The sequence below is a fragment of the Ctenopharyngodon idella genome, chromosome 3, assembly GCF_019924925.1.
Source record: "Ctenopharyngodon idella isolate HZGC_01 chromosome 3, HZGC01, whole genome shotgun sequence".
In the NCBI taxonomy this organism is placed as follows: domain Eukaryota; kingdom Metazoa; phylum Chordata; class Actinopteri; order Cypriniformes; family Xenocyprididae; genus Ctenopharyngodon; species Ctenopharyngodon idella.
The window spans coordinates 35,582,667-35,607,206 of NC_067222.1; the positions used below are offsets into that span (position 1 = coordinate 35,582,667).

The 24,540-nt window shown below is 38.7% G+C and overlaps 1 protein-coding gene and 1 long non-coding RNA gene across 3 annotated transcripts; one reads left to right on the forward strand and one right to left on the reverse strand.

Moving 5' to 3' along the window:
• Nucleotides 1-9,965: 9,965 nt before the first annotated feature.
• Nucleotides 9,966-13,708, reverse strand: actb2 (actin, beta 2). The gene is made up of 6 exons (XM_051886219.1): nt 13,561-13,708; nt 12,125-12,254; nt 11,779-12,018; nt 11,038-11,476; nt 10,773-10,954; nt 9,966-10,671 (listed from the first exon to the last, which is right to left on the reverse strand). The coding sequence occupies exons 2-6, from the start codon at nt 12,245-12,247 to the stop codon at nt 10,528-10,530; spliced, it is 1,128 nt and encodes a 375-aa protein (XP_051742179.1). The 5' UTR covers nt 12,248-12,254; nt 13,561-13,708; the 3' UTR covers nt 9,966-10,527.
• Nucleotides 13,709-13,862: 154 nt separating this feature from the next.
• On the forward strand, nt 13,863-21,746 carry LOC127508368 (uncharacterized). 2 transcript variants are annotated; one of them, XR_007928782.1, is made up of 4 exons: nt 13,863-14,224; nt 15,360-15,486; nt 19,804-20,785; nt 20,864-21,746. It is a non-coding gene; the product is annotated as an uncharacterized LOC127508368 (long non-coding RNA). The 2 variants fall into 2 exon arrangements; XR_007928781.1 differs by having other exon boundaries at nt 15,360-20,785.
• The last annotated feature ends 2,794 nt before the right edge of the window (nt 21,747-24,540 follow it).

Here is a 24,540-nt window from a genome sequence, read left to right on the forward strand (position 1 = left end):
AAAACTTTGAAGCTTTACGAATCTTTTGTTTCGAATCAGTGGTTCAGAGCGATCAAACTGCCAAAGTCACAACCCCCAGTGGTGAACCACTGAAATTTCGAAACATTTATGACGTAACGAAGCCTCGTTTACTGAAGTCACGTGACTTTGGCAGTTTGATACACGCTCCGAACCACTGATTCGAAACAAATGATTCGTAAAGCTTCAAAGCTTCATAAAGCAGTGTTTTGAAATCGCCCATCACTAGATATTGTTGAATAAAGTCATTATTTTGTTTTTTTTTTGCGCACAAAAGTATTCTCATTGCTTCATAACATTAAGGTTGAACCACTGTAGTCACATGAACTGTTTTAAATATGTCTTTAGTAGTTTTCTGGGCATCTGAAAGTGTTAATTATCTTGTTGTCAATGGAGGCCTCACTGAGCCATCGGATTTTATCAAAAATATCTTAATTTGTGTTCTGAAGATGAACGAAGGTCTTACAGGTGTGGAACGGCATGAGGGTGAGTAATTAATGACAGAATTTTCATTTTTGGGTGAACTAACCCTTTAATATTAAATCATTTGATTATCTTGTTTAAATAATATTATTGTTAAATGTTTTTTTTTTTATCGGTTATGCACATTTTAATTATATTACATTGTATGTGTTACACTGATGGCATTTGGCAATAATGCATTAGCTATTATTCATGGAAAGGGATATTATGCTGAATGCATCACATGGCATTTTGTTTTACCACATTTGACATTATGGTGGTTATCAGTATTTTATTATGGCACAAACCAGATTTTAGTATTTTAAGAAGGCTAGTGTATTAATATTGGTTAATGAAATATGGGCCTATGGTTATGAAACGTAAAATAGGCACCAAAATGCCTCCGGTAATGCTTGAAACATTGTCACCATATTTTATACAGTGAATTTTTTTTATTCTTTAACACATGGATAAATAAAGAAACCTTGGTTTGATTCTTTCTAAAGTGGCATGACAGTGTTTGTTGCACAAGTCAAAGCAATGCAGGATGATCACAACACCTTGACTTTGTGGAGTGACAGTGTAAAGCGACATCATTCAGTGCTGAGCCTGTGCCGAGCTGTAATGAAAGCATGATGAATGTGACATCCAGTGAATAGGGACATTGTATAGAATCCCTCTGACGGCTCAGAAAGCCTCTAATCCGTGAGCAAATTGAACTTGGAATTAAAGAATCTATTTATTTGCATGATTGGATTTATTATTCCAAGACTAGAAGATGAAAGATGAGATATTATTTATTAGAATAGCTGAAGATTTGACATCCAGATGGCTTGTCTCACTTTCTCAATATTTAGTTTTTATTTGAGGCCAGAGTTAAACTGCTCAAAGGACAGACGGGCTTGCGTTTGCTTCCCCTCGTGGATTATCCATTACTTCAGACAACATCTTTCTCAATTTCCTTCACTGCGGCACATTCCTTAATAAAATATTTTAGTTTATATTGGGGTTAGGTGACATAGCAGATTTGATTTATAAAAATATTTTACATATAATTCTAGAAAGAAACCTGCAAATAGTGGTTCATTTTAATAAAATGCATAATTTAACCTATCTTTTTTATGTTCTTTTGTGCAGTCATTTAAAAACTATATTTCATATGAATTAAAAAATATATATACAGAGAGAGAGCAAAATGGAAACAGAAACATCTAAGCAGCTTCTCGTAAGTATTGTAACATATTGCAGAAGTGTCTCCTAATGATGAGTTACCTGCCATTATAACCATCCCCTGGGCTCTGCAGGAAATGGGACTCTGTACTAAAAGTGGAAGACGCTCTTTTCAAATGAAACTTTACAAGGACACTGTAACCGATCAATTATACTTCACCGGATGATGAAAAGATTTATTTCTTGAAGTTAGAAAAGGGCTAGATCATCACAGATACATCTGGCGGCCTAGATATATATCTGGTTGAAAATCAGATCATTTCTTCTCTCTCAAGGTTTCAGCTGGAGAATCAGTGTAGACAGTGTTATCAGTTAACTAAAATGATTAAAAACAAACTTTTGTCACTTAAAATAAAATCATTTTTAACTGAAATAAAAATAAAATATAAAAAACTTAGAGTCACCATTATATTAAAAAGGACAATTCTTGTTTTGAAATGAAATATTGCATTTATTATAAATGATTTATCCGTGCACATCATTTTTTTGAAATTCATTTATCCTAATAAACTTTAATCAAAATAACTTCTCCTCCCTCTTGCAGCGACGTCTCTTCTCTGATGATTTAGGTTATGAGGACAAGCTGTCATTCACATGACATCACAGCAATAGCAAACCACAATCATCCAATCAATTCCTGATGGACAAAATCAAGTCCCGCCCAAGATTTTTCTTGTTCAAGAAGCCGTTTCACTCGGATAGGCTACTGGTTCCCAAACGGGGGTACATGAGGTGACAGAAGGGGGTACGCGAACAAAATGCTGAGTCTTGCCGTTGCCGCATCTTAAAATAACATTAAAACCGAGCATGTATTTCTAACTGGCAAAATGCCGTAAATATCTGACATCCAATCAAATGACCTCATCTTTTGCGGTGAAAACTGACTGCATCCACACAAGCAGCGTGCATATGACAGATTGCGTGCAGAGTATTGCTGGCTTAGCAAATCGCGCTACTTTACTGCCGTTCTCGACAATGCACCTTTGTAAAAGTGGGGATTTAGCACTCGCTCACATGAAGAACAAAATCAAAGTGGACTGAGATCGATTTAAGACTCAGACTTTCTTCGAAACAAAAACATTCCCTGTGTGAGTTCTTGTATTTAATGTTGAGAACGAGCAAGAATGCAACTGTTCCCAAATATTCACATGATTGCAAACGTGACATTGACTATTATACAACAGGTCAAAAAAACAACAAAAAAAAAACAAAAAACGTGCATTTTAAACACAGTACTGTCAGTATTTACTCTGTTTTGCAACAAAATAATAGTTCCAACGAAAGCCACAGCAGAACATCAGAATTGCAGCCACAGCTTTGAATGAATCGTGAGAGTCAATCTGAGAGTCAATCTTTTAATGAATCATTCTTAAATACAGCTAGTTGCTTCGTTACTGAATGAATGAATGACTCGATGACTCGCTCATTAACACAGTGACTTACCGCCACCTACTGGCGGTTTTAGATTAATGTTAATATTTAAAAGTATTCGTTTTTACTATCATTGCATATTTCTCTATTGAACATTTTTTTATTTAAAACATTTATTTTATAAAGTTATTCATAAAGGTAAAAAAAAAATGCACTGGAAAATCAATGGAAAAGGTATGACTGTAGTCTAAGTGGCAGAGAGGGAGGTACCCAGAAGGATGGTAAACCCCTCAGGGGGCACACCACTCTAAAAAGTTTGGGAACAACTGGGCTAAATCACAATGCGGAAGAAAAGACTATCACAACTTCTGTTTTATGCCGACTTTAAACTTATTTTATTTCAGCTAAGTTGTGTCCCAAATGACGCACTATATTCTATGCACATATGTACATATGTACTCAACCGTCTAGTGTATCAATGTTTTAAGGTTATTTTGTCATTCAACATCGAAGTCTGATAGCCCCTCCCCCTCCGCAATACAATGAAAGCTGCTAGTGGTGGAAATTTTGATTCTTTCAAGAGATTCATTCATTTTCAGTTTGTTCACCAAAATGATTTGTTCAGATTCGTTCACTGATTCGTTCAGTGACCATTTCTTCATATTATATAGATACGCCAGCAGATGGCGAAAGAGTGTCTTTTGTGTTACGTCTTAATTTAACGAACGTATTTACTTGTTACAAAAAAAAGTTTTTATTAAAATGTGTGCCTAATCAAGACCCAACTCATTAAAGAAATAAAATAAGTTTTAATAAGTGGTTTAGATGACCAAAGCACACGGTTTTCTTGCATAATTAACATTTTAATTGTTTGGTCGGAAATTTACACATTCATAAATCTGGGATTATGTTAAACGTTGAGTTCTGTATGTTAAATATGAATATATTAACAAGAGTATGTGCTCAGTAGCCTACCTATAACTGCACTTTGCATCCGCTTTCTGCTGATTGCTAAACGAGATTGACTCGCATGCTACAGTGGCAAGACTGTTTTTTTTGTTTTGTGATGGTTGTTCACGAGTCCCTTGTTTGTCCTGAGCAGTTAAACTGAGCTCTGTTCTTCAGAAAAATTGTCCAGGTCCTGCAGATTCTTCCGTTTTCCAGCATTTTTTGCATATTTGAGCCCTTTACAACAGTGACTGAATGACTTTGAGATCTGTCTTTTCACACTGAGGACAACTGAGGGACTCAAACACAACTATTAAGAAAGGTTCAAACATTCACTGATGCTCCAGAAAAAAACATGATGCATTAATAGATGGGGGGTGAAAACTTTTGGAATTTGAAGATCAAGGAAAATTGTATTTAATTTGTCTTCCGGGAAACATGCAAGTATTTTCTGTTGCTTTCGAAGGGCAGTACTAAATGAAAAAAAATGATATTCAAGCGAAATAAGAAAAATTTGGACCTCTTCATCCTGTTCAAAAGTTTTCACCCCCCGGCTCTTAATGCATCATGTTTCCTTCTGAAGCATCAGTGAATGTTTGAACCTTTTTTAATAGTTGTGTTTGAGTCCCTTAGTTGTCCTCAGTGTGATAAAATGGATCTGAAAATCATTCAGTCACTGTTGTAAAGGGTTCAAATATGCAAAAGATGGTGAAAAACTGAAGAATCTGCAGGACCTGGAGGATTTTTCTGAAGAACAGAGCTCAGTTTAACTGCTCGGGACAAACAAGAGACTCATGAACAACCATCACAAAACAAAAAAACAGTCGTAGATCATCCAAGTAACCACACACAGTATTAAGAATCAAGGGTTCACAAACTTTTGAACTGGATCATTTTAATAAATTCAGCTATTTTTTTGTCTTATGGATTATATGTAAACATCTTTTATGTAAAATATCTTACTCAGGACAGTACTACATAAAAAATAACATGCATTTTGTATGATCTCTCTTATTTTGTTAAAATTTTGCACATTTTCACAGATTCTGCAAGGGGTTCAAACATTTTCTTGCCCCTTAAATGACCGACCTACCGGGTACACTCTCATTCATTTCGTTCACGAACGAGAGCTCTCGTTCAGACTCAAAACAGCAACTCGGTCAGTGATGGGCGTATTCCTTCAGTAGATCACACCAATTACATGCCCCTTCACAGCTCCAACTGGAATGCTATTTGCTGACGTGACGCAGAGATCTACCAATATTGTTACATTTCTTTGTTTTACAGTTTTTAGAGAAGTGCATGCCATGACTCAAACGTAATGAAGTCATTTTTAAAAGAAGAAAACTGTTAAAACATAAAACAACTACGATAATAATAATAAAAAAATGCAAAATGCACACAAAACCAGTGCTTGCAGTAATCATTTAACCATCAGCTTGCGTTATTACACTGTTTTCATTTTACAATGGTAAAATGTAAATTTCTTTCTTTGCTGCAAATATGCCAAACTACACGAGCTGAGCTCTACCTGTTCGCCATCAGTTAGTATCGTTCAGCAACTGGTTCATTTCATTCACGAACGAGATGTACCAGTTCGTTCAACTCGTTCACGAACGAGATCTCTCTCTGGTTCAGACCAAGCGGCAACCTCCCCCAGTTTCTCGTGAAGCCAATATTGAAGTGACTTAAACTGCAATTCATCGACTGGCCGCTAGGGACAGGCTCCACAAGAGAGCAGAATCTCATTGAGTCCCATGTTAAAACGGACAAATTTACAGCAGAAAAAAAAAACATGTTTACAGCTTTGTACAAATTGTGTTTTTGGTCTATACAGCTAATTTTGCCCTTCATGACAACTCTGAGGGGGGTGAATTGTTTTATAACTCATCCGTTTAAATTATATTAAGCCTTAAAGTTCTGCATAATTAAGGGCGTGGTCACTTGAGTGACAGGTAGATTGCCGCTGCTGTCTGTGAGCCGTTACTTTACTTCAGCTAATTCCAGCCGCTGAATTTGGCATCTCAGCCATATTTGTACTTTTTTCTGGATTATTTTATACAATTATAAAATAATATGGCTTGCTGCGTTAATGGTCGAGACTCGAGAGAGATGTGTGTTTGTGTAGATGTGCTCGCATGCGGAAGATAAACAGAACACACGTTGTTGGATCGTCTTGGCACGGACACTACGTCCATATTTTTTTAGTCTATGGTTCAAGACTCAAAAGCATTACGGTCAGTAAAGGGCATATTCATTCACTGAATTCAACGAATCACATATGTTCCGTCACATCTCACACTCGAAGATTATTGGCTCGAGGTTTAGTCATTTTTTGACAGGATGAAACAGTCCACAGAGCTGCGCATGCGCTCGCTGCTAATAGCGCCGCGCTGCTGTGAAGAGAGGAATTTCAGTGAACGAGAAATATGAGTCAGTGGACTACGTGAACGAGAACGATTCGTTCACCTAAAAGATTCGCTCAAAAAGAACGATTCGTTCACGAACGTAACATCACTAAAAGCTGCGACAGTTGAGTGTATGAAGTGTCCGACATTCCACACTTCGGCTGCGTCTAAAATAGCACACTCTCTTGAGTAGGTATTTTGAATAAGTAACTATGTCACGACCGCTAAAAAGGTACATGCTGCGTTGTTGGCGGGGTTACCCTGGTAAAATTCGGATTCCATGGGCTAAATATCATGTTATTTGGAGTCGCTTCAACCCGCGGACATGCGAAAAACAGCGGACACTGGCCCTGTAATGGCACACTTCTATGCACTTTCGGTCTTGTGGACTTACAATGGCTGCCGCGTGCGCGTGTCCGTTAAGTCCACGAGACCGTAGGGTGTCCCATTTGTCAATTTTAGGCTTCAGAAGGGTGCTCGCGAGCGCCCCCTTTGCGGCCGATATGCGCCCTCGATGCGCACTTTTGCTGAGCCCGCACTGATGCGAGCTCCGCGACTTCTTCCCGACAGTCAAAGCGACGTTACGTCACGAAAGTGCGGGACTCGTAGGAAGGCCGCGAGTGTTTAGGGTGCCATTTGGGACAGGGCCTTAGCAACAATAACTACATTCGCCATATTATCATTATCATGTGACCTAACAGCGTCAGTTACGTCGCTTCACTGTCATTCACAGTGGGATAGTCAATTTTCATTTAGTTTAAGCTGATGTAGTGTTGTCACGGTACCAAAATTCCAGTAGTCGGTACCAATACCAGTGAAATTTTACGGTTCTCGGTACCAATTTCGGTACCACAGAAAAATCTGTTGGAACTATTTTTTTTTTTAACTAGCATATTTTTTAAAAACATATTAAATATGATGGTAATCATATATATAAATATTTGGAGCGAGTGTGTATGTTTGTGTGTGTATATATACCTCAATGAAATACATTTTGAAATATAAAAAAATAAATAACATTTTGCGCTGCCAGAGAAAACGAAACTAAAAATCACCGGCGTTTGTGAAACGCGATATACAAATAAACTTGACGCGCCTTATAAAGTCTAATAACAAGCACAAACTGTGTTAAATAGAAATTGACGTGCAAGCAAAAAGGTTTTTTTGACGGATATTGGTTTGCATATGGCCTTTTTGTGCACTTGAGCTTAACTGAGACTTGAGAGTTTGTATACGTCTACGAGGTTGTTGTCGACCTTAATTTATTGCAATATTGAGGTGTTCAAAGTAAACATGATTTCTCATCTTACAAATCAACTGTTTCTTATTTTCACCGGCACGTCTCTCAGGTGTTGAGGACTAGTGCATTTTCGAGCCTACATTCAGTACGAGTAAAATACTTAAGTACTGTTAAAATCAGATACTCTTAAGACTTTTACTCAAGTCGTATTGGAATTGGTTACTTGTAACTTGTAATGGAGTCATTTTCGATGTGAGGTATCTGTACTTTTACTCAAGTATAATTTTCAGGTACTCTTTACACCTCTGCCTCCTACACACTCAGTCGGACACTGTGAGGCACCACAAAATTGCTCTGAGACCTCGGGTGCTCATTTGACCACAGCTCTAGAGGGGCCCCGAACACAATGGATCTAATGACACTGGAGTTCGTCCATTTCACAGTCACTGACACAACACCTCCAGCAGCACCCCTCGTTTCTGTTCGTTATAACATCACAACAAAAATAAAATACTTGAGTGCATTTTGCATCAAGCAAATCAATCATAAATCATGTCTGTGGGATAGGACTGAATGAGTCTCTCCAATAATTGTGCAATCAATGAGAAATAGCACTGTGAATGCTGATGTCTCTGTCGCCCACTACTCACTTATTAGTGGCTTGCTCCTCTGTGTAATTATTTCATCATGAATGGAGGGGAACATTCGTGCGTGGCCCGCGTCCCTGCGTGAACATACCGCACCACAATCAAGAGACGCGGGCGTTTGCTGAGGCACACATCCCCGTGGGATGTATGAATGTATGTGGGAGGCTAAATTGAAGGGATGAATGACATTTTGTGCTTGTGTTGGGGGTAGGGAGCGAATTCAGATTAACTCGGCTGATTATGAGATTCATGCGTTTCATTTGTAAATCATCTGCTTAATGAATAAAAGATTAAAGGCTAGTTTTTGAGACAACTTTACAAAAATAACAATTAAATGGTAAGTGGTAATAAAAGATACAGCTAAAGTAAATCAAAAGACAGCTATGTAGGTTTGATAAATAATAAATATTGATTTGTTTGATGTTATTCAATACAACGAAAGTAAAAAGGCTACCTCTGCTGTTAATAAAGTACATCTGTATTATAGGCTACTCTACACATGCACAGATGTACACAGCAGGAAAATCTCTTGATCATTTTTCATCAAGTGCTGTCAGACGAGAAGCAGCTTGCAGTAAATCATATGCAACTAGGGCACCCATCTTTATAAGTATCTACTACATCAATAACCAAAGTTCAAGCTCACCAGGATCAACCTAAAAACAGCAGCCACTTATTAGTGTATATTGTTAGCACAAATCGGATATGTGCCACGTTTTGTTATTCTATTTCATGTCACTTACTGAAAAATATATATATTTGATTCTTCCCAAGAGAAAACACAGTCTCTTGCACCTTGATTGAGTTACCATGAGTCTCAGTGTTCAGTAGCTATTTTCTCAAATCAAAGCATCAAGAATTTCGTTTCCTGTGTGTGTAGCGCCATCTGCTGTACAGTTACGCGAAGTACAAATTAAAATGTAGCACCATCTGACCATGAGGCGGCATAATGCTAGCTCACAATGTTTAAACTTTAGACTAAAGGCAAATATAAATTTGTATGCGCTCACAACAGCTTCCTAAGACTAATTGAAAGACGCAATGAACAGATTAATAAACTGTTAAGACGGTAAGGCTAGAAGTAATTTAACTTATCAGCTCTGTAAAAATGATTCTCATCTGATTAAAACTTGATTACTTTCCCATATACTTAACATTTCCCATAGTAATGCTGACATTAAATGTCTTAATATTGCAGTTTACATGCACAAGCATAAAACTGGCATTTTTGACCTCCATTTTTAAATGGAGTCCTCTTACAAAGCTTTGGTGTTTTATTCCATGTGAACAGTGAAGGCCAATTAAAAGCTACATTTATGAAGGAAACATGTAAATAATTTTGATCAAATGCCAGATTTGTTAGTTTGATCATTTGAAAGCATTTGAGCAAGTTATTTTTTCTATGTACACCATTTTAATCTCAAATTGCAAATATTTGAGTTTGTTAAAGCCACCTACAACACCCAGTTTAATCAGGTCAAGAAAACCCATTTATCTTACACCAAAGTGCTCTGGAACCAAAGGGCATACTCCAATAAAATGTGAATACAACACTAAGAAAACCCAAGACTAGTTTTATTAAACCTAATATCCTTCTACTCAAATTCATTCAGCACCAACACAGGAAGTCACACAGGAATATGATGTCTTACACATGTGCACTTTTATTGGATTTGAATTAGTCAGTGTACAGGTTGGCCCCACCAAATGTCTGGCACCGCCACGTTCCACACAGCTTTTACAATATGCCCAGGGGGAGAATGGATACCTTTACATCTTGAATGGTAAAGCTTAGTTTTTTGGAACAAAGAAAAAAAAATTAAAAAAAAAAAAAAACCCAAGATTTTAAGGCTGAAAGTACAAAAACCCAGACATTGTTTTGTTACATAATTTACATACAATACTACAATGTTAAGTATGCTCCCAATTACTGGGCAGCCTTCATAGAGGCAAATAAGTTTCGGAACAATGCATTTAACAAACATTTGGAATGACTAAAGAAACAAAACAAAAACCATTGAGTCCTCAGATGCATTGTAGAACTTCGGGGATGCTTATTTGCCAAAAAACATTGCCGTCACCTTCACCGTTCCAGTTTTTAGATCCTGAGTCAAGCGCCAAAAATAACAAAAGCCATGCCAATGTTGTCGTTTGAAGTTTTTCTCTGCGCAGTTTGAGTCGGCGTGAAGTGGTAACAGTCCGTTTAGAAGCATTTGCGGTGGACGATGGATGGTCCAGACTCGTCATACTCCTGCTTGCTAATCCACATCTGCTGGAAGGTGGACAGGGAGGCCAGGATGGAACCTCCGATCCAGACAGAGTATTTACGCTCAGGTGGGGCGATGATCTGTGGAGAAACAAATGATTAGCACAATGCAGGAGTTGCCATATGCATTAAGTTACAAACTGATGTGAGAGGTAAGGGTCAAAGTTCAGATCACAGCTCACCTTGATTTTCATTGTGCTAGGGGCCAGGGATGTGATCTCCTTCTGCATCCTGTCAGCAATGCCAGGGTACATGGTGGTACCACCAGACAATACAGTGTTGGCATACAGGTCCTTACGGATATCGACGTCACACTTCATGATGGAGTTGAAGGTGGTCTCATGGATACCGCAAGACTCCATACCTGCAGAGCGAGAGAGAAGGTTAACCTTAGTTCTTCAATTCTAGAGTACATACACACCAGGTAACGTTTGTCAGGAAACCTACCCAAGAAGGATGGCTGGAACAGAGCCTCTGGGCACCTGAACCTCTCATTGCCAATGGTGATGACCTGTCCGTCAGGCAGCTCATAGCTCTTCTCCAGGGAGGAGGAGGAAGCAGCAGTGCCCATCTCCTGCTCGAAGTCAAGAGCCACATAGCAGAGCTTCTCCTTGATGTCACGGACAATTTCCCTCTCAGCTGTGGTGGTGAAGCTGTAGCCTCTCTCGGTGAGGATCTTCATGAGGTAGTCAGTCAGGTCACGGCCAGCCAAGTCCAGACGGAGGATGGCATGGGGCAGGGCATAACCCTCGTAGATGGGCACAGTGTGGGTGACACCATCACCAGAGTCCATCACGATACCAGTGGTACGACCAGAGGCATACAGGGACAGCACAGCCTGGATGGCAACGTACATGGCGGGGGTGTTGAAGGTCTCGAACATGATCTGTAATGAGAGGACAAGTTAACGGATGCTCAAAAAGTTATAGCACATCCACACCCATGCAGGGGTTAGTTGGAAATCTAGAGTAAAGAAACAAAAGTGCACAAAGAATCAGAGTGCGGAGGAGACTGCAAAACAGGCAGGCAAAAGTATAGATAACCTGCTGCTTCCAGCAAAAGATGAGAAACTCAGGAGCTCAGAGGAAACAAAGCCTGGAGGAAGTGAACGAATGAAAAGGAGAACTTAAGTGAGGTAACAGGACAGACAAGAGACTTCAAAGCACCATTTACTAGCCAAAAACCAACCTGTGTCATCTTTTCCCTGTTGGCTTTGGGGTTCAGGGGGGCCTCTGTGAGCAGGACGGGGTGCTCCTCTGGGGCAACACGCAGCTCGTTGTAGAAGGTGTGATGCCAGATCTTCTCCATATCGTCCCAGTTGGTGACAATACCGTGCTCGATGGGGTACTTCAGGGTCAGGATACCTCTCTTGCTCTGAGCCTCGTCACCAACATAGCTGTCCTTCTGTCCCATACCGACCATGACGCCCTGTAATGAAGGAAAGCATGTTAATTTTTGTAAAATGTTTAGGAATGAGAAAATAGCATGAAAATTCTTATTATTGGTCAGCCCGAAACTATCCTCCGTTTCTCACCTGATGTCTGGGGCGACCCACGATGGATGGGAAGACAGCACGGGGAGCATCATCTCCAGCGAATCCGGCTTTGCACATACCGGATCCGTTGTCAACAACCAGTGCGGCAATTTCATCATCCATGGCTGAACTGTAAAAGAGAGAGGAAAGTGTTTTTGAAGTGCACTGCTGCCATGTAAGAAAGTGTCAGTGAGCATGTGACCATGTGGAGTCAACTTCCTGTTTCATGCTGCATTCTGCAGTCTGACCGCTAGTGGGTGCTAGAGTGACAATGCGCGCCTCAGATATGCCAGACAAAGGAAGTCCCTCTGCATTCTCTCATTATTACCATAAAAGGCAATGGATTGAGCCGCTTTGCGGCTGCCGGCGGTGTGGCACTCAGCCAGTGTCGTATGGTTCAGTAAAAAGGAACAGATTTCGACATTCATCACGCCAGGGCCACTCCCTAAATTCTACACGAATGAAGTTTTACATCCTCTTTCATCCTCGCCTGGTATCAATTACACAACCGAATTTCGACGGGTGTCTGCCCAACATTACTGCGTCACAGATCTGCAGTCACTTCAAATGACTCCATAAGAGCAGACTAAACGCCGAAGCACTTGTGAGAGATCACCATCAGCCCATTCAGTTTATATTCTAGTCTTTATCAATTAGTTTTATGAAAAATTACTGTTCGACTCAATTATAAGAGCTTAAATGCAACCGGAACACTTTACCCCAGTTATTAAAATTGACCACACCTTATATTTCGAAACGCTTTAACGTGAATGAAATACTTGACTAATCTTCAGTTTTAAGGAAAGACTGAAGGGATGCATGCTGCATACTACATTATAAAGCGCCAGTATTCACTAAAAATGTTGGGTGTGTTGAAAGTGAACTAATAACCAATCTTTGATAATTTAGTGATCGCATAAGTGAATTAGATTCACCAGGTTTACAGAAGGTGAACGCTGGTTAGCCGGCTAGCTAAACTAGGTCACACCCTTCTGCAGCACTGCCTGCACAAAGAACTTCCCATGCCGGCTATCCATCAAGTGTGTAACATGCCTCACAAATAAATACCCTTAAAACTGTCAAGTCAAGTTTATAGCTGTTAAAGCACGGTTAATCAGAGCACATCTTAAATGTTAAGAAAGGCGAACACTTATTTCACACCGGCCCATTTAATGTCGTGCCTACAACGGATACCGTCGTTTCCACCTGACATGTCCAGTACAGTACATAAAGTTATGATAATACAGCAAACATTTACATAAAAATAACTACATAATAAATAACTACCGTTTTGAAGCAGGAGTTAAAACTTAAAAGCGAAAAGACCGGTAACTTAGTCTAATTTCTTTATCCAGTTTTAATTATACATCATAATTACAGGTTTAAATTAATATTAATGAACTAAAAATGCAATAAAAGCTGAAAAATCAACTCACCTTAGGTTTGGGGGGGTTTGTCGACTTAAGAGAATGGGTTACAAGCTGATGATATTCCGCACTAGCTGCGTGTGGAGGAGCTCAAAGTGAGGTTGAAAAGCTGGGCGAGCTCTTTTATATGACGGCATATGCCCGGCTCTAGCCATAAAAGGTAAACTTTCGGAGCTCTGCCCTCTGATTGGTCCAGCGTCACACACCCGGCTGTCGCGTGCACATTGCTACACTTGCTTTCTTGCAACTCGAGAGTGAAAGAAGGGGAAGCTAGACTAGCTGAAGAACAAGGCCTAGGCGATTTTGATCAAATTTTACCCTGTTATTTGCGAATTTTAATACATTGTCCTTCGTAATTACGTATTTTGTTGCGATCGCGCCAATAAGACTCTCTTCAACCTTTTAAAAAGTCTGTGAAAGGTTACAAGTGCCAGTATTGGTCGTAGTGGTGGACACCTCCTTGGTCCTGTGTTGTGTTTACAATATAACACAGCAGCAGCTCTGTAGATCATTTACTTCTTATTGTATTCACAATAATACAATAATATTTCTGTGAGGGAGTCTACCAAGTACTTTTTTATGCAAAATAGGGGTATTTTTAAATGAAATCATGATAACTAAAGTGATATGACCTGTTTCCTGTAAGAGCAACTAGCTGGTCTAAGCTTATTAGGTAATGTTGTCAAAGAAATTGTAATGAAACTTGGAATGAATGGGGTTTGCATTCCTGTAATTGTGAATCACTCATTTACAGGAGTAATATTTTTACATGCATAGGTGTGAGCATGTTACATGGTGATGATGATAAAGGGACAGTAGTTGTTGATGGCTGTAAGTGGGCCTAGCCCAGGTCTATATTAGACATGACGTCACATGTCAGCATTATTGTCTTGGTCTTGACCAATTAAATATCTTGTTGTGTCATAGGAAAGTCTAGTATCTCGTTCAAAAATATATTACACATTATTGAAGTATCGTCCTACAGACATATGAACTTTGACTTATTGTTTGGAGAGATTTATAATAATGATAAATCTTCAAAACATTGTTTACTGTGTCAAAAAAATAACGGTGAAGATATTCATGGTTATCTTCATTAAAAAACATTTCTTGCATATTTCAGATGTTGCCACAGTTTGAATAATAGATAAGGCTGTGCTTGAGCAGAAATGATGCTGGCAAGCTACATGTGACTTTTTAATGTGTAACTTGGGAGTAATGCACATGGCCTTCAATGGCAGTTATAAACAAAAACAGCTGATTATGTAAAAATCTCTTGCTGATACCAAGGACAGTGTGGTTTTGTGGCTTATATTTATTTATTTTTTTACTTCAGTACATTTACAACATATTTGACAAGAATGTTTTAAAATTCAAGTGCTTTTTTTTGTAAAAAAAAATTTAAAATGAGTTTCTCTGAATTAAGTTCTTAGATGTGAAAAGTTGCGAATAGATTATGGCTTAACAATACACAACAATTATAACTATTTTTTTATTATCATTCTAGCATCGGCAAATAAACAAATATGCATGACATCGATAGATTTAATGAGAAAATGGTTAAATAAGCATAAAACTTAGAAAGTCTAAAAAGTTTATCTACAAACAGTGCATCACCAGTAAGGTCTCTTCCTCCCATCCCCCAACATTTCTTTTAAAGAATGCCAAACATTCATCCTCCCTTATAAACACACCATTTGCAATTAGTAACTATGCATCAAACTATGGTTAATGTGATGTAATATGCATCTTACAGTGCAGCCAGTTTTTACTTTGAACAACCATGCTTCTCTTTGTAACTTTTGTAGATTGGACTGGGGTCTTGTTACAGCAGATGTGCTTTTGTGAGTCCATAGTTCCCCTGAGGACCACCACCCTTCCCTGATAGCAGCCTGCCTTCCCCCACTTCAGCATTCCCATTCATCTCTAAATAAGGTACTATCCAAATGATCTTCAGCTTTGCCCCATGACATAAGATATCCAGAGCAATAAAATTATGGTGCAGGCTGTCACCATGATAATGTCATTGTTCTTCAGAGTTCATAATAGCTTATCTAATTTCTGATACCAAAGCTCTCCTAACACACTATGCAACATGATGATAAGAAATATATTTATGAAGTTCTTCTCAAAGGACCGTTTTCTGGGCGTGTTGTTTTTGTGAAATCTGTTGCATTTAGTAAGTTTGTTGTCTGGCGTGAAACTCAGTTCCCTCAGTTCAACAATTCATTATCCAAATCACCAAACTAACCTGTTTTTTCCCATTGCTTTTAAAGGGATAGTTCACCCAAAAATGAAAATTCTGTCATCATTTACTCACCCTCATGTTGTTCCAAACCTGTATGAGTTTCTTTTGTTTATCTGTTCCTACTATGGAGGTCAGTGGCTACCGTCAACTGTCAGGTTACCAACATTCAAAATATCTTCTTTTGTGTTCAACAGAAGAAAGAAACATTACAGATTTATAACAATTTAAGTGTGAGTAAATTATGAAAATATTAACATTTTTGGGTGAACAATCCTTTGAACAGAAACACTTTCATCTTGAAACAAGCATTTAAGCAGAGCAGAAGGCCACCATTAGCCCCCCACAAATAGCAGAAGGACCACCGATTGATTTTAGATTCACTTTTGCTTTGTTGCTTTATGGTGTGTAAAGCCAAATAATCAAGCTAGAAAAGGAAGTCACTTTTATACTGCCAGCTGGCCTCTTAGTATAGAGATTGGATTAGCCCCCTTCTTTATGGCCCAAATGGATTCATATGCACTCGTCCATCTCCTTATATGCATTATATGCTCTGACTCAAGTATTATGCGGTAATGCTTGATTTGACTGAGATACATTTACAGTGGTTTTACATTCAACCAAATTATACAACCAAACAATAGCAGATTTTTTTGTATCTTTGTTTATGCTTTCAAACCTCTTGCAACAGGATTTGATACTGACCAAAAAAAACACTATTTCCTCATTTTTGTGTTCCTCAGCATAACAGTTGTGACTGTGTCCTTTCTTACCATACCAAAGCTTCACTTCCTCTTTGCTGCAATAACTGGTGGAGTTTCCATTTATGGCTTTCTGCATGTACACGTCTGTCAATATATAGATTTGTGTACCCACCTATAGGTGTGGCACCTTTCATCATTTAAAGCCCTAATAGTTCATGCAAAAATGAAAACTTTGTCATTATTCACTGACCCTCATGTTGTGCCAGTCCTGCATGACTTTATTTCTTGGAACACTAAAGAACAATGTTTCAACTGTTTGGTCCATACATTGAAAGTCAGTGGGGTCCAAAAGAGTCATTCTATGGTCAAAAACAGTTCTTTAAAAACATTTGGACAAAAACATTCTTCAAAATATTATCCTTTGTGTTCCACAGGAGAAAGAAAAAGTCATACATGATAATTTTAATTTTTGTGTGAACTATCCCATTAATGCTGCATATGTTTTGGCACCTTCTTGTATAAGTTCTGCCTCACTCCAGTGCTGGCTGATCAATGGAGATCAGTGGCTTATTAGCACCCCACTGTGACTATACTGCAGGGGCTCATTCCCTGTGACTGAGATATAAATAACTTATATTGATAGAATTTCAGAGAATTTCAGCTTCAGAGATTGCATATAAAACATATTTACCCTTTTAAGTCCAGGCATTCTCAATCCGTGCTTATGATTATTTGACATATCGGAATGTAGGATTAATTCATGGCTACTTTGGTTCTACTACTGTGTGGCCTGCAGTTTTCTTCTCCCAATGCCCTGGGATTTACCCAGAGCTAGAGGGGGATGTGAGATAGGCCTACAGTATGGGTCAGTTTATAGCAATATCTGCTTTTATAGGACCCTAGGCCTGCTAATCTACCCTCCACCATCTGTCTGCCCGCGAGAGGAGGGCTGAGCAGGGATTGGCCCTGGAATGAGTCAGACATGCACGTCCACACTCCAGACTCAGTCAGCCTTTAAACCAGCATGGGAGAGATTACTGTGCCAAGCAGCATAGCTTAAGCCTGCCACAGGAAGTTGAATAATGCCAGCAGGAAAGAGATCCTGCACGCTAATAGAATTTTATATATCTGAGAGCAGTTTCAACATTCATGACCTTTGGTCAAACATACGCTTAATGCAAAATGGAAATTATTCTTTCAGAACATTTGCTTTCATCAGTTGCAGATGATCATTTCAGACCCTGATTAGCAAGTAGTAGAGACCCTGTGTCTCTACTACTACTGCTCGTAGTGCTCATTTTCAAAACCACTTAACCCTAAGTATTGAACTTCAGCTGATAATTGGTCATGCACAGTTTATTCTATGGAAATTGCATGATGATATTATGCAGATTTCATAGAGACATTGTGTTGGGCTCTGTTGAATTGGGTAAGTTAAGAACCTCTTAGCAACTACTTAGAACAGCATAACTGTTCTAGGGGTGTAACCCCGGTGTCCTGGCCAAATTCCTTCCTTGGCCCTTACCAATCATGGCCTCCTAATAATCCCCATCCATTGAATTGGGCTCTATCTCTCTCTCTTTTCTCCACATATAGCTGGTGTGCGGTGAGCGCCGTTATACTGTGGCTGCCGTCGCATCATCCAAGTGGATGTTGCACACTGGTGGTGAATGAGGAGAGACCTTTGATATGATTGTAAAGCGCTTTGGGTGTACAGAAGTACATATAAAAGCGCTATATAAATGCCTCATTCATTCATAACTGTGCACTAGCAAAAAAGCAAAATAGCATAATTTCTGCAAGTTCAGCACACCTTTTTTTTTTTTTTCAGAAAATGTTTTTAAAACTTTCAAGGCTAGCGTCTGCTAATCACACCAGTCATGTTTGCTCCACTGGAACCTTTATCTTAATATTATAATGAAAACTTGCTGTCATTTTGTCAGTACCCTATTCATCAGACCTTTCATATTAATGTCTCTTGTGCATGAAAGGTATTCCATTCCTGAGTGATGCCTGTGAGAAACTGATGAGGCGTGGCACTCACAGCATCTCTGGCTAGACTGAGTTGTCTCAAGTCCAACATTAATATTGGCAGACACCTATATTGGGTGCACAAAACTTACACCAACTCCCCACCCAGATTTAATACCACTGCCAGTTTAACCAACAGCTGAGCATTGACCTAATAATGAACTACAAAACAATGGTCATTTTTCTTAACACAGATTCTTCTTAACTTTGACTTTTAAAAGATCCAGATTTGACCCAGTCAAGAAAATATGTTCAATAAAAGTTAGCTCCCTCCTTAAAAGATTCAAATTCCACAGCCTGAAAACTAAAGGCCATTGTTAGTTGCCAAATAAGGGAATGACCTACTCATGTCTTACAGGAAGTGATTTTTTAAAGGGATGTCATTTCTTTTGCAAGTTTGCACAGGAAATCACATTCAAAAATTCTGGTGTGGAGAGAGCTTTACTCTGGAATGTACAGCTGAGTAGTATGTGCTTACTGTTTCTTATCATGCCGTGCAATGTACGCTTCACTCTCACTGGTGTGTAAAAAAACAACATTACAGCACACAAACAGGTTTCTTTAATTACTTTGTAAACAGCTGCCCACCTCATGGGTGCTTTATGACTTTTAGCAGAATCTGGTCTGAGTTTATAAAGGCCATTTTATTGTCTAATTGTATTGTCTGATTATTTTATTAATATAATTTCTTCCACCAGAAGGCATTTTATGTCATTAACGTAATACTGGGAAAAAAAAAAAAAAAAAATCACTTCATTTTGTGATTTAACTGAACATATTAACACAACCTTACTGGGGATTTTCTTATGGCTGTTCTGTTGGTAACCTTTTGCTACAATCCTTACAAGTCTTTTGCCCTTTCCTCAGTGACTCCAGAGGCACTGATTGTGAATGAGTAGCAATAGACAAGTCCTTTCTTGTAGAACAATTTGGGAGCTTTTTCATCACAGGTGTGGCGCAGAGCTCTGAATAATGCCCAACGGAAAGAGTACACATAATGTACATTCAACTAGTGTAATATAAGGTAATTTACTTCTTAAAGAGTGTGTAAAACATGTTTGTGTGAAAGTAAAATATTTTTATTCACATTCAGGCCTGTGAAACTATGTATGTTATTTGAGTATGACATCAACACATGACACCACCAGATATGTTAAGAATTTAGATGCCAAGTGATAAGATACAATATATTAAGAAATTCTTCTTAGCATGTGCTGCATATTTTCCTCTAACTTTGTCCGTAAAAAGATTCTTTATATTTCTTTCCTCAAGGGCTTTTGCTGTAGAACTTCTGTGCACTTTGGCTGTGCTAGCCTCGCCCTCTGGTCGATGTAACAGCAACCGCCATAAAAGGAAATCTTTAAGTGTGTCACATGGTAACAATGTCAAGAATTCAAGGCCCTTGTCACATGGGACTTTCTCATGGAAATCAGATTGAAACTTCTAGGCCTAATGAATGAAGCAGCGCTTGGTCAAAGATACTGGGGATTTTATTTTTTTTTTTTTACTAAAACTGTACAATAAAAATCTCTTTCCTTCACACATGCTTGCATATTTAAATATTTTACGTAAATCAAACCTTAACAATATACAGAAAAGTTCCTGATATTTGTTTAAAGTATTTCCTTTAGCTTACAGTTGGATTTATTTTTTGTTTTTCTTGAGTCAAAGCCTCATTCATTACTTTAGTGGAAAAAAAAAAGAAATGAAGGTTTGCCTACAATCTGTCTCACTATGAGTAAGAAGGAAGTGGTTTAAAATAATGACAGCGAGGTCATATCCATATATAGTCAGCCTTTGGCAGAGCAATGATGACTGATGATGTCTCAACTTCAGATAGCTGATTTCATCTCTCTGTGTTTTGCTGTGTCCTATCAACAGCACTCGTTCACATTGCACTTTCACACACTTACACTTGACACAATACATTAAGCCTAGGTATACTATCAACAGTCTCTCGTTCCCTTTCAGAATCTCTTTCACTCGTAATCTGCCTCTCCCAAATATGCAAGAATTTTCATACTTGCTCGTCACTCTCATGCTCGTCCCCTCCTTACACTGTTTAGACAGCAAACAATTACTAGTACGAGAGCTGGTGGGCGGAGCTTAGCTTAGCTACAACTTCTCAGGCTCCATATATGGAAAGGACTAGCAGGTAGTGATTGCCAAACTTAGTCATCAAAGCATGCGTCTCATTCATTGCACACTCGGCTTGTGTTTTGCTGGGACTCCGAAGGTGTGCGACTCTTGCCTTGTAAGCTCAGACACCTCTCTGTTTTGCCTTTTTCTTCACAAAATTCCATGACATAATATGCTGATGTTTTTTTTTCAGCAACTGAGGTCTCTTAAAGGAGTTTGGGGTCGCTTGTCACTTCCTTCAGCTGGATTTGCGAGAGGAAATGGCATTGTGTTGCAATACAAGTCATTCATCTTCAGAACTGACTTGTGGAAACAGCTTTTGGGTTACGGGGAGGTAAACCCCTCTCTGCTGTTGATTATTGACTGAACCGGTGTCATGTTTAAGATTGAGAGACACAAAAGATTTCCCCTCTCCCTTTGGCCAAGAACACAAAAGCAAGTGACCACATTTGCCAATAAAGGTCCAGTTTGAGTTATGTTTAGGTCTCAGCATGTTAGGGTTATGGTGTTGTGGCAGTTGACAGCTGTCCTTTAGAGGGGAAAATGATATGCCCATATTTACTCAAAAGATTTGTTAGGATGGATATGGTTGATATCCATGGTAATCATCAACTTGATGTTGTAGGATAAAACTGTGGTTTTTACTTGCCCATGTCAAAGTCTACTGTAATGGAGGCACAGTAAAGACATTCCCTGAACACTCACTAGAATTACCTGCAGCTCTTATGTAAGTAAATCTTATTGGCTCATGGAAAGCTGACCCTGATGACCCTGTAAATAAGATTTAAGCACTTGTATCAGTCAACAACCACTCAAATGTGCATTAACCATTTAATGTATGTGAGCAAAATGTACAGAATTTAGAAACATTGAGAAATGTATGTATTTATTTATTTAACAAAATAAAAAATTAATAAAATAAAAAAAATGCTGTTTTTTGTCTCACAATTCTGAGTTCATAACTGGAAATTCTGACTTTTTTTTCTCAGATTTGTAAGATATAAAGTCTTTTATGAGTTATAAAGTCAGAAATGTGAGATATAAACTTATAATTGCAAGAAAAAAGTCAGAATTGTGAGTCGCAATTACCTTTTCTGTGGTGGAAACAAGCTTCCATATAAACTTGATTTAAAAAAAATCACATACAGCTCATGTAGCCAGTCAAAAAAAAAAAAAATACCTTGATGGATCCAAAAATAAGATCCTTTTTTTTTGTCTCCAAATGCTTTAACTAAGGTGACTGAACTGTGTTTAAAACCAGACTGAGAGTGAGCGCTGTAGTTCATGACATCCCTCAGTGCAGGCATTCCCAACATACAGAATGTAGGTCAGGAATAACATCCCCCCCCTTCCTCATGTTACATAATGCACGTTTTGCACAGCTGGAAGACCCGGGCCCGTTAACCATGTAATGAGGCAGCAAAGTGAACATAAAGGCTGCTGATATTTAGAAAGCTTTAAACTTCACTGACTTGCAATTCAGGAATCATGCATTCAAGTGGGTGCTTAGCATTTGATTAACGTCTTCCAGGATTTAATGCTATTTTATTTTTGCATTTAGAATTTGTTCAAGCTTGAGCTGAATCTTCCATATTGTGACCTACTTTTTGACTGTAATGCAACCCGCTTTTCACACGCCCTCTCTGGTAAGCAGTCTTTCCAGTGCATGAACAATTCGAAAAAGGGGAGGCACGCCTGTTTTTAGGGGCTCTGCTGTTTTCTAGGGTATTAAGATTGAGACATTTAGTATTCTGGCTGGCCCTTTGCCTGGCCTCTCTCTCTCTATAGCTCCACCTCTGCACTGGGAAGCCTCTTCGTCCTGATCCCCTCTCTTTCAGCAGCATTTCATTCTCTCCCTCCCTCCCTCCCTCCCTAAAAACATAGCCAAGCCAACTGCCGCAGGCAATAGAGGGTCAGTCAGAGGCCTTTAAGGGTACCGTGACTGCAGCGATAATCTTGCTAAGCCATAGAAAAAGCATTTCTTTTCCTACAGACCAAGTCTGGGAAGGGTCTGTGTTCATACTGTGTGCACATCCCCACCACTACTCTTTATGTCTGAGTGACTGGCTGATACTCTGTTTACTGGATGAGGGCTGACATCACTTCACCACTTTTTGACTCTGTAAATATGGCTTTCTGTAAGAAAGGAAAAAGAGCACTGTGGAAAACCATTGTCATAAAGTGTGGATGGAGGTCATGAATGTTTAAATGAAATATTCATTTGCAAGGTCTCGTACAGTCAGAGAGAGTTTTCTTATTGAATATTGATGAAACAACATCATTCGTGTCATGGAAAGAGCTGAATACGTTTATTTTGATTACAAATCATGTGAATGCAGGGGCTAAAGGCCCTGGAACAGGAGTGTGACAGTGATTTAGTTTACATATAGGCACAATAGTGATAGGGAAAAATTCTTCCAAATGCTTTTCATATTTTAAGTGCATATTTAAGTAACCACTTCAACAAATGTTGTACTATATTTTATTATTTATTTATTTTGTTTATCTTGAGAAGTTCTGTACATTTAGAAAAAGTTCTGTATATTTCACTTACATGTTGATGTAGATTGATTGATGTACATTCTCAGTTATGGAAAACACTTTGTTGCAGTTCAGGTACTGCATCTTCCTCCTCCTGTACCAACCTAAATGTGTTTTTTGTGGCGTTTTTGACTAAAGTGGGGTTTACATCTGGTAGCCCCTTCAACAGGGAGTCTGTTTACACCGAAATACTATCATTCTACTTATTTGACAGTTACAGAAGAGTCATAAAATCTGTGATTTCAGAGACTCTCATCATTTTAAAAATGATTACATATTAAATTAAATGATTTTTAAACCTTTTATTATTTCACACACTGGCCTCATGGATCAGGACTATTGGTGCGTTCAAGTCCTCCTGGGAAGTTTGCATTTACGAGTTGGGAATTCGTAATTAGGACATCAGGTGTGTTCAAATCAAATTGGTCCGAGCAAGATGGCAATGTACATTTTCTACAAAAAAAAGTTTTTAACTCTACTTTTACAAAATGATGAATAAAGAATGTGCATCAGATGTGTTCAAATTATGAAGATGTATATTTTTTCGTAATTATCATATTTTTTTATACACTCAACTAGTTTTATTGTAAATAAAGAAATAGTAATTGCATACATTTAAACAAATTGACTATCAACTACAGATGCTTCATCCATTGCTTCCTCTTTGTTGTCTCATCGACTCGCCCCCCATCTTAGAAACTCTGGTCTCAAAGAAAATTTCCCAAAGAAGAGTTTCCCATTTCCAACTCGTAAATACGATCTTTCCAACATTACTTGAATCCAACATTTTTTGCAGTTTATTGGTGTTTAGGAAGTGCTCTGTTGAAGTGTTTCTGTTGCTGTTTAGTCTAATGGGGGGAAAAAAAGTGTGAAGCGTGAGTGAAGTTGTTTACCATACCAGTAAAGCTACTTGAATGTGAATCTGGGAAGGCTTTCAGTCTAAACACACTTCTGAAAATAGCATCAAATATCTTAAATTGTAATTATGTTTCAGAAACTTTTTGCAGATTCTGACAGAAAGAGAGAGAATACAAAGAAAACACTGTGAATTGAATAGGAAAGGAAGCTAGGGGAATCCAGAGCCTGCTGCAGGTCTGTGACAGCTATGCCCTAAAAAGGAAATCCATTCTGTGGGCATGATGGGAGGGGCGGAGAGAGCCAGGAGCTCAGGCCAGGTAACGGCAGACAGGTCTCCCTCTTGGATAATTAGCTGCCACATTGCTTTAATTTGTGACAGTTTGAATGGAGCTGGGGGAAGCCACAATCCCCTAATCTCTTTAGCCATCCCGTTGACCGTTGTGTTTACTACAGGTAAGCACTACCCTCATC

Coding starts and splice junctions, on each gene's coding strand:
- actb2 (XM_051886219.1), bottom strand. CDS start 12,247: ATGGATGATGAAATTGCCGCACTGGTTGTTGACAACGGATCCGGTATG. Junction 11,477..11,778: donor ACAGGGAAAAGATGACACAG/GTTGGTTTTTGG, acceptor CTCTCATTACAG/ATCATGTTCGAGACCTTCAA. Junction 10,955..11,037: donor GTTCCAGCCATCCTTCTTGG/GTAGGTTTCCTG, acceptor CTCGCTCTGCAG/GTATGGAGTCTTGCGGTATC.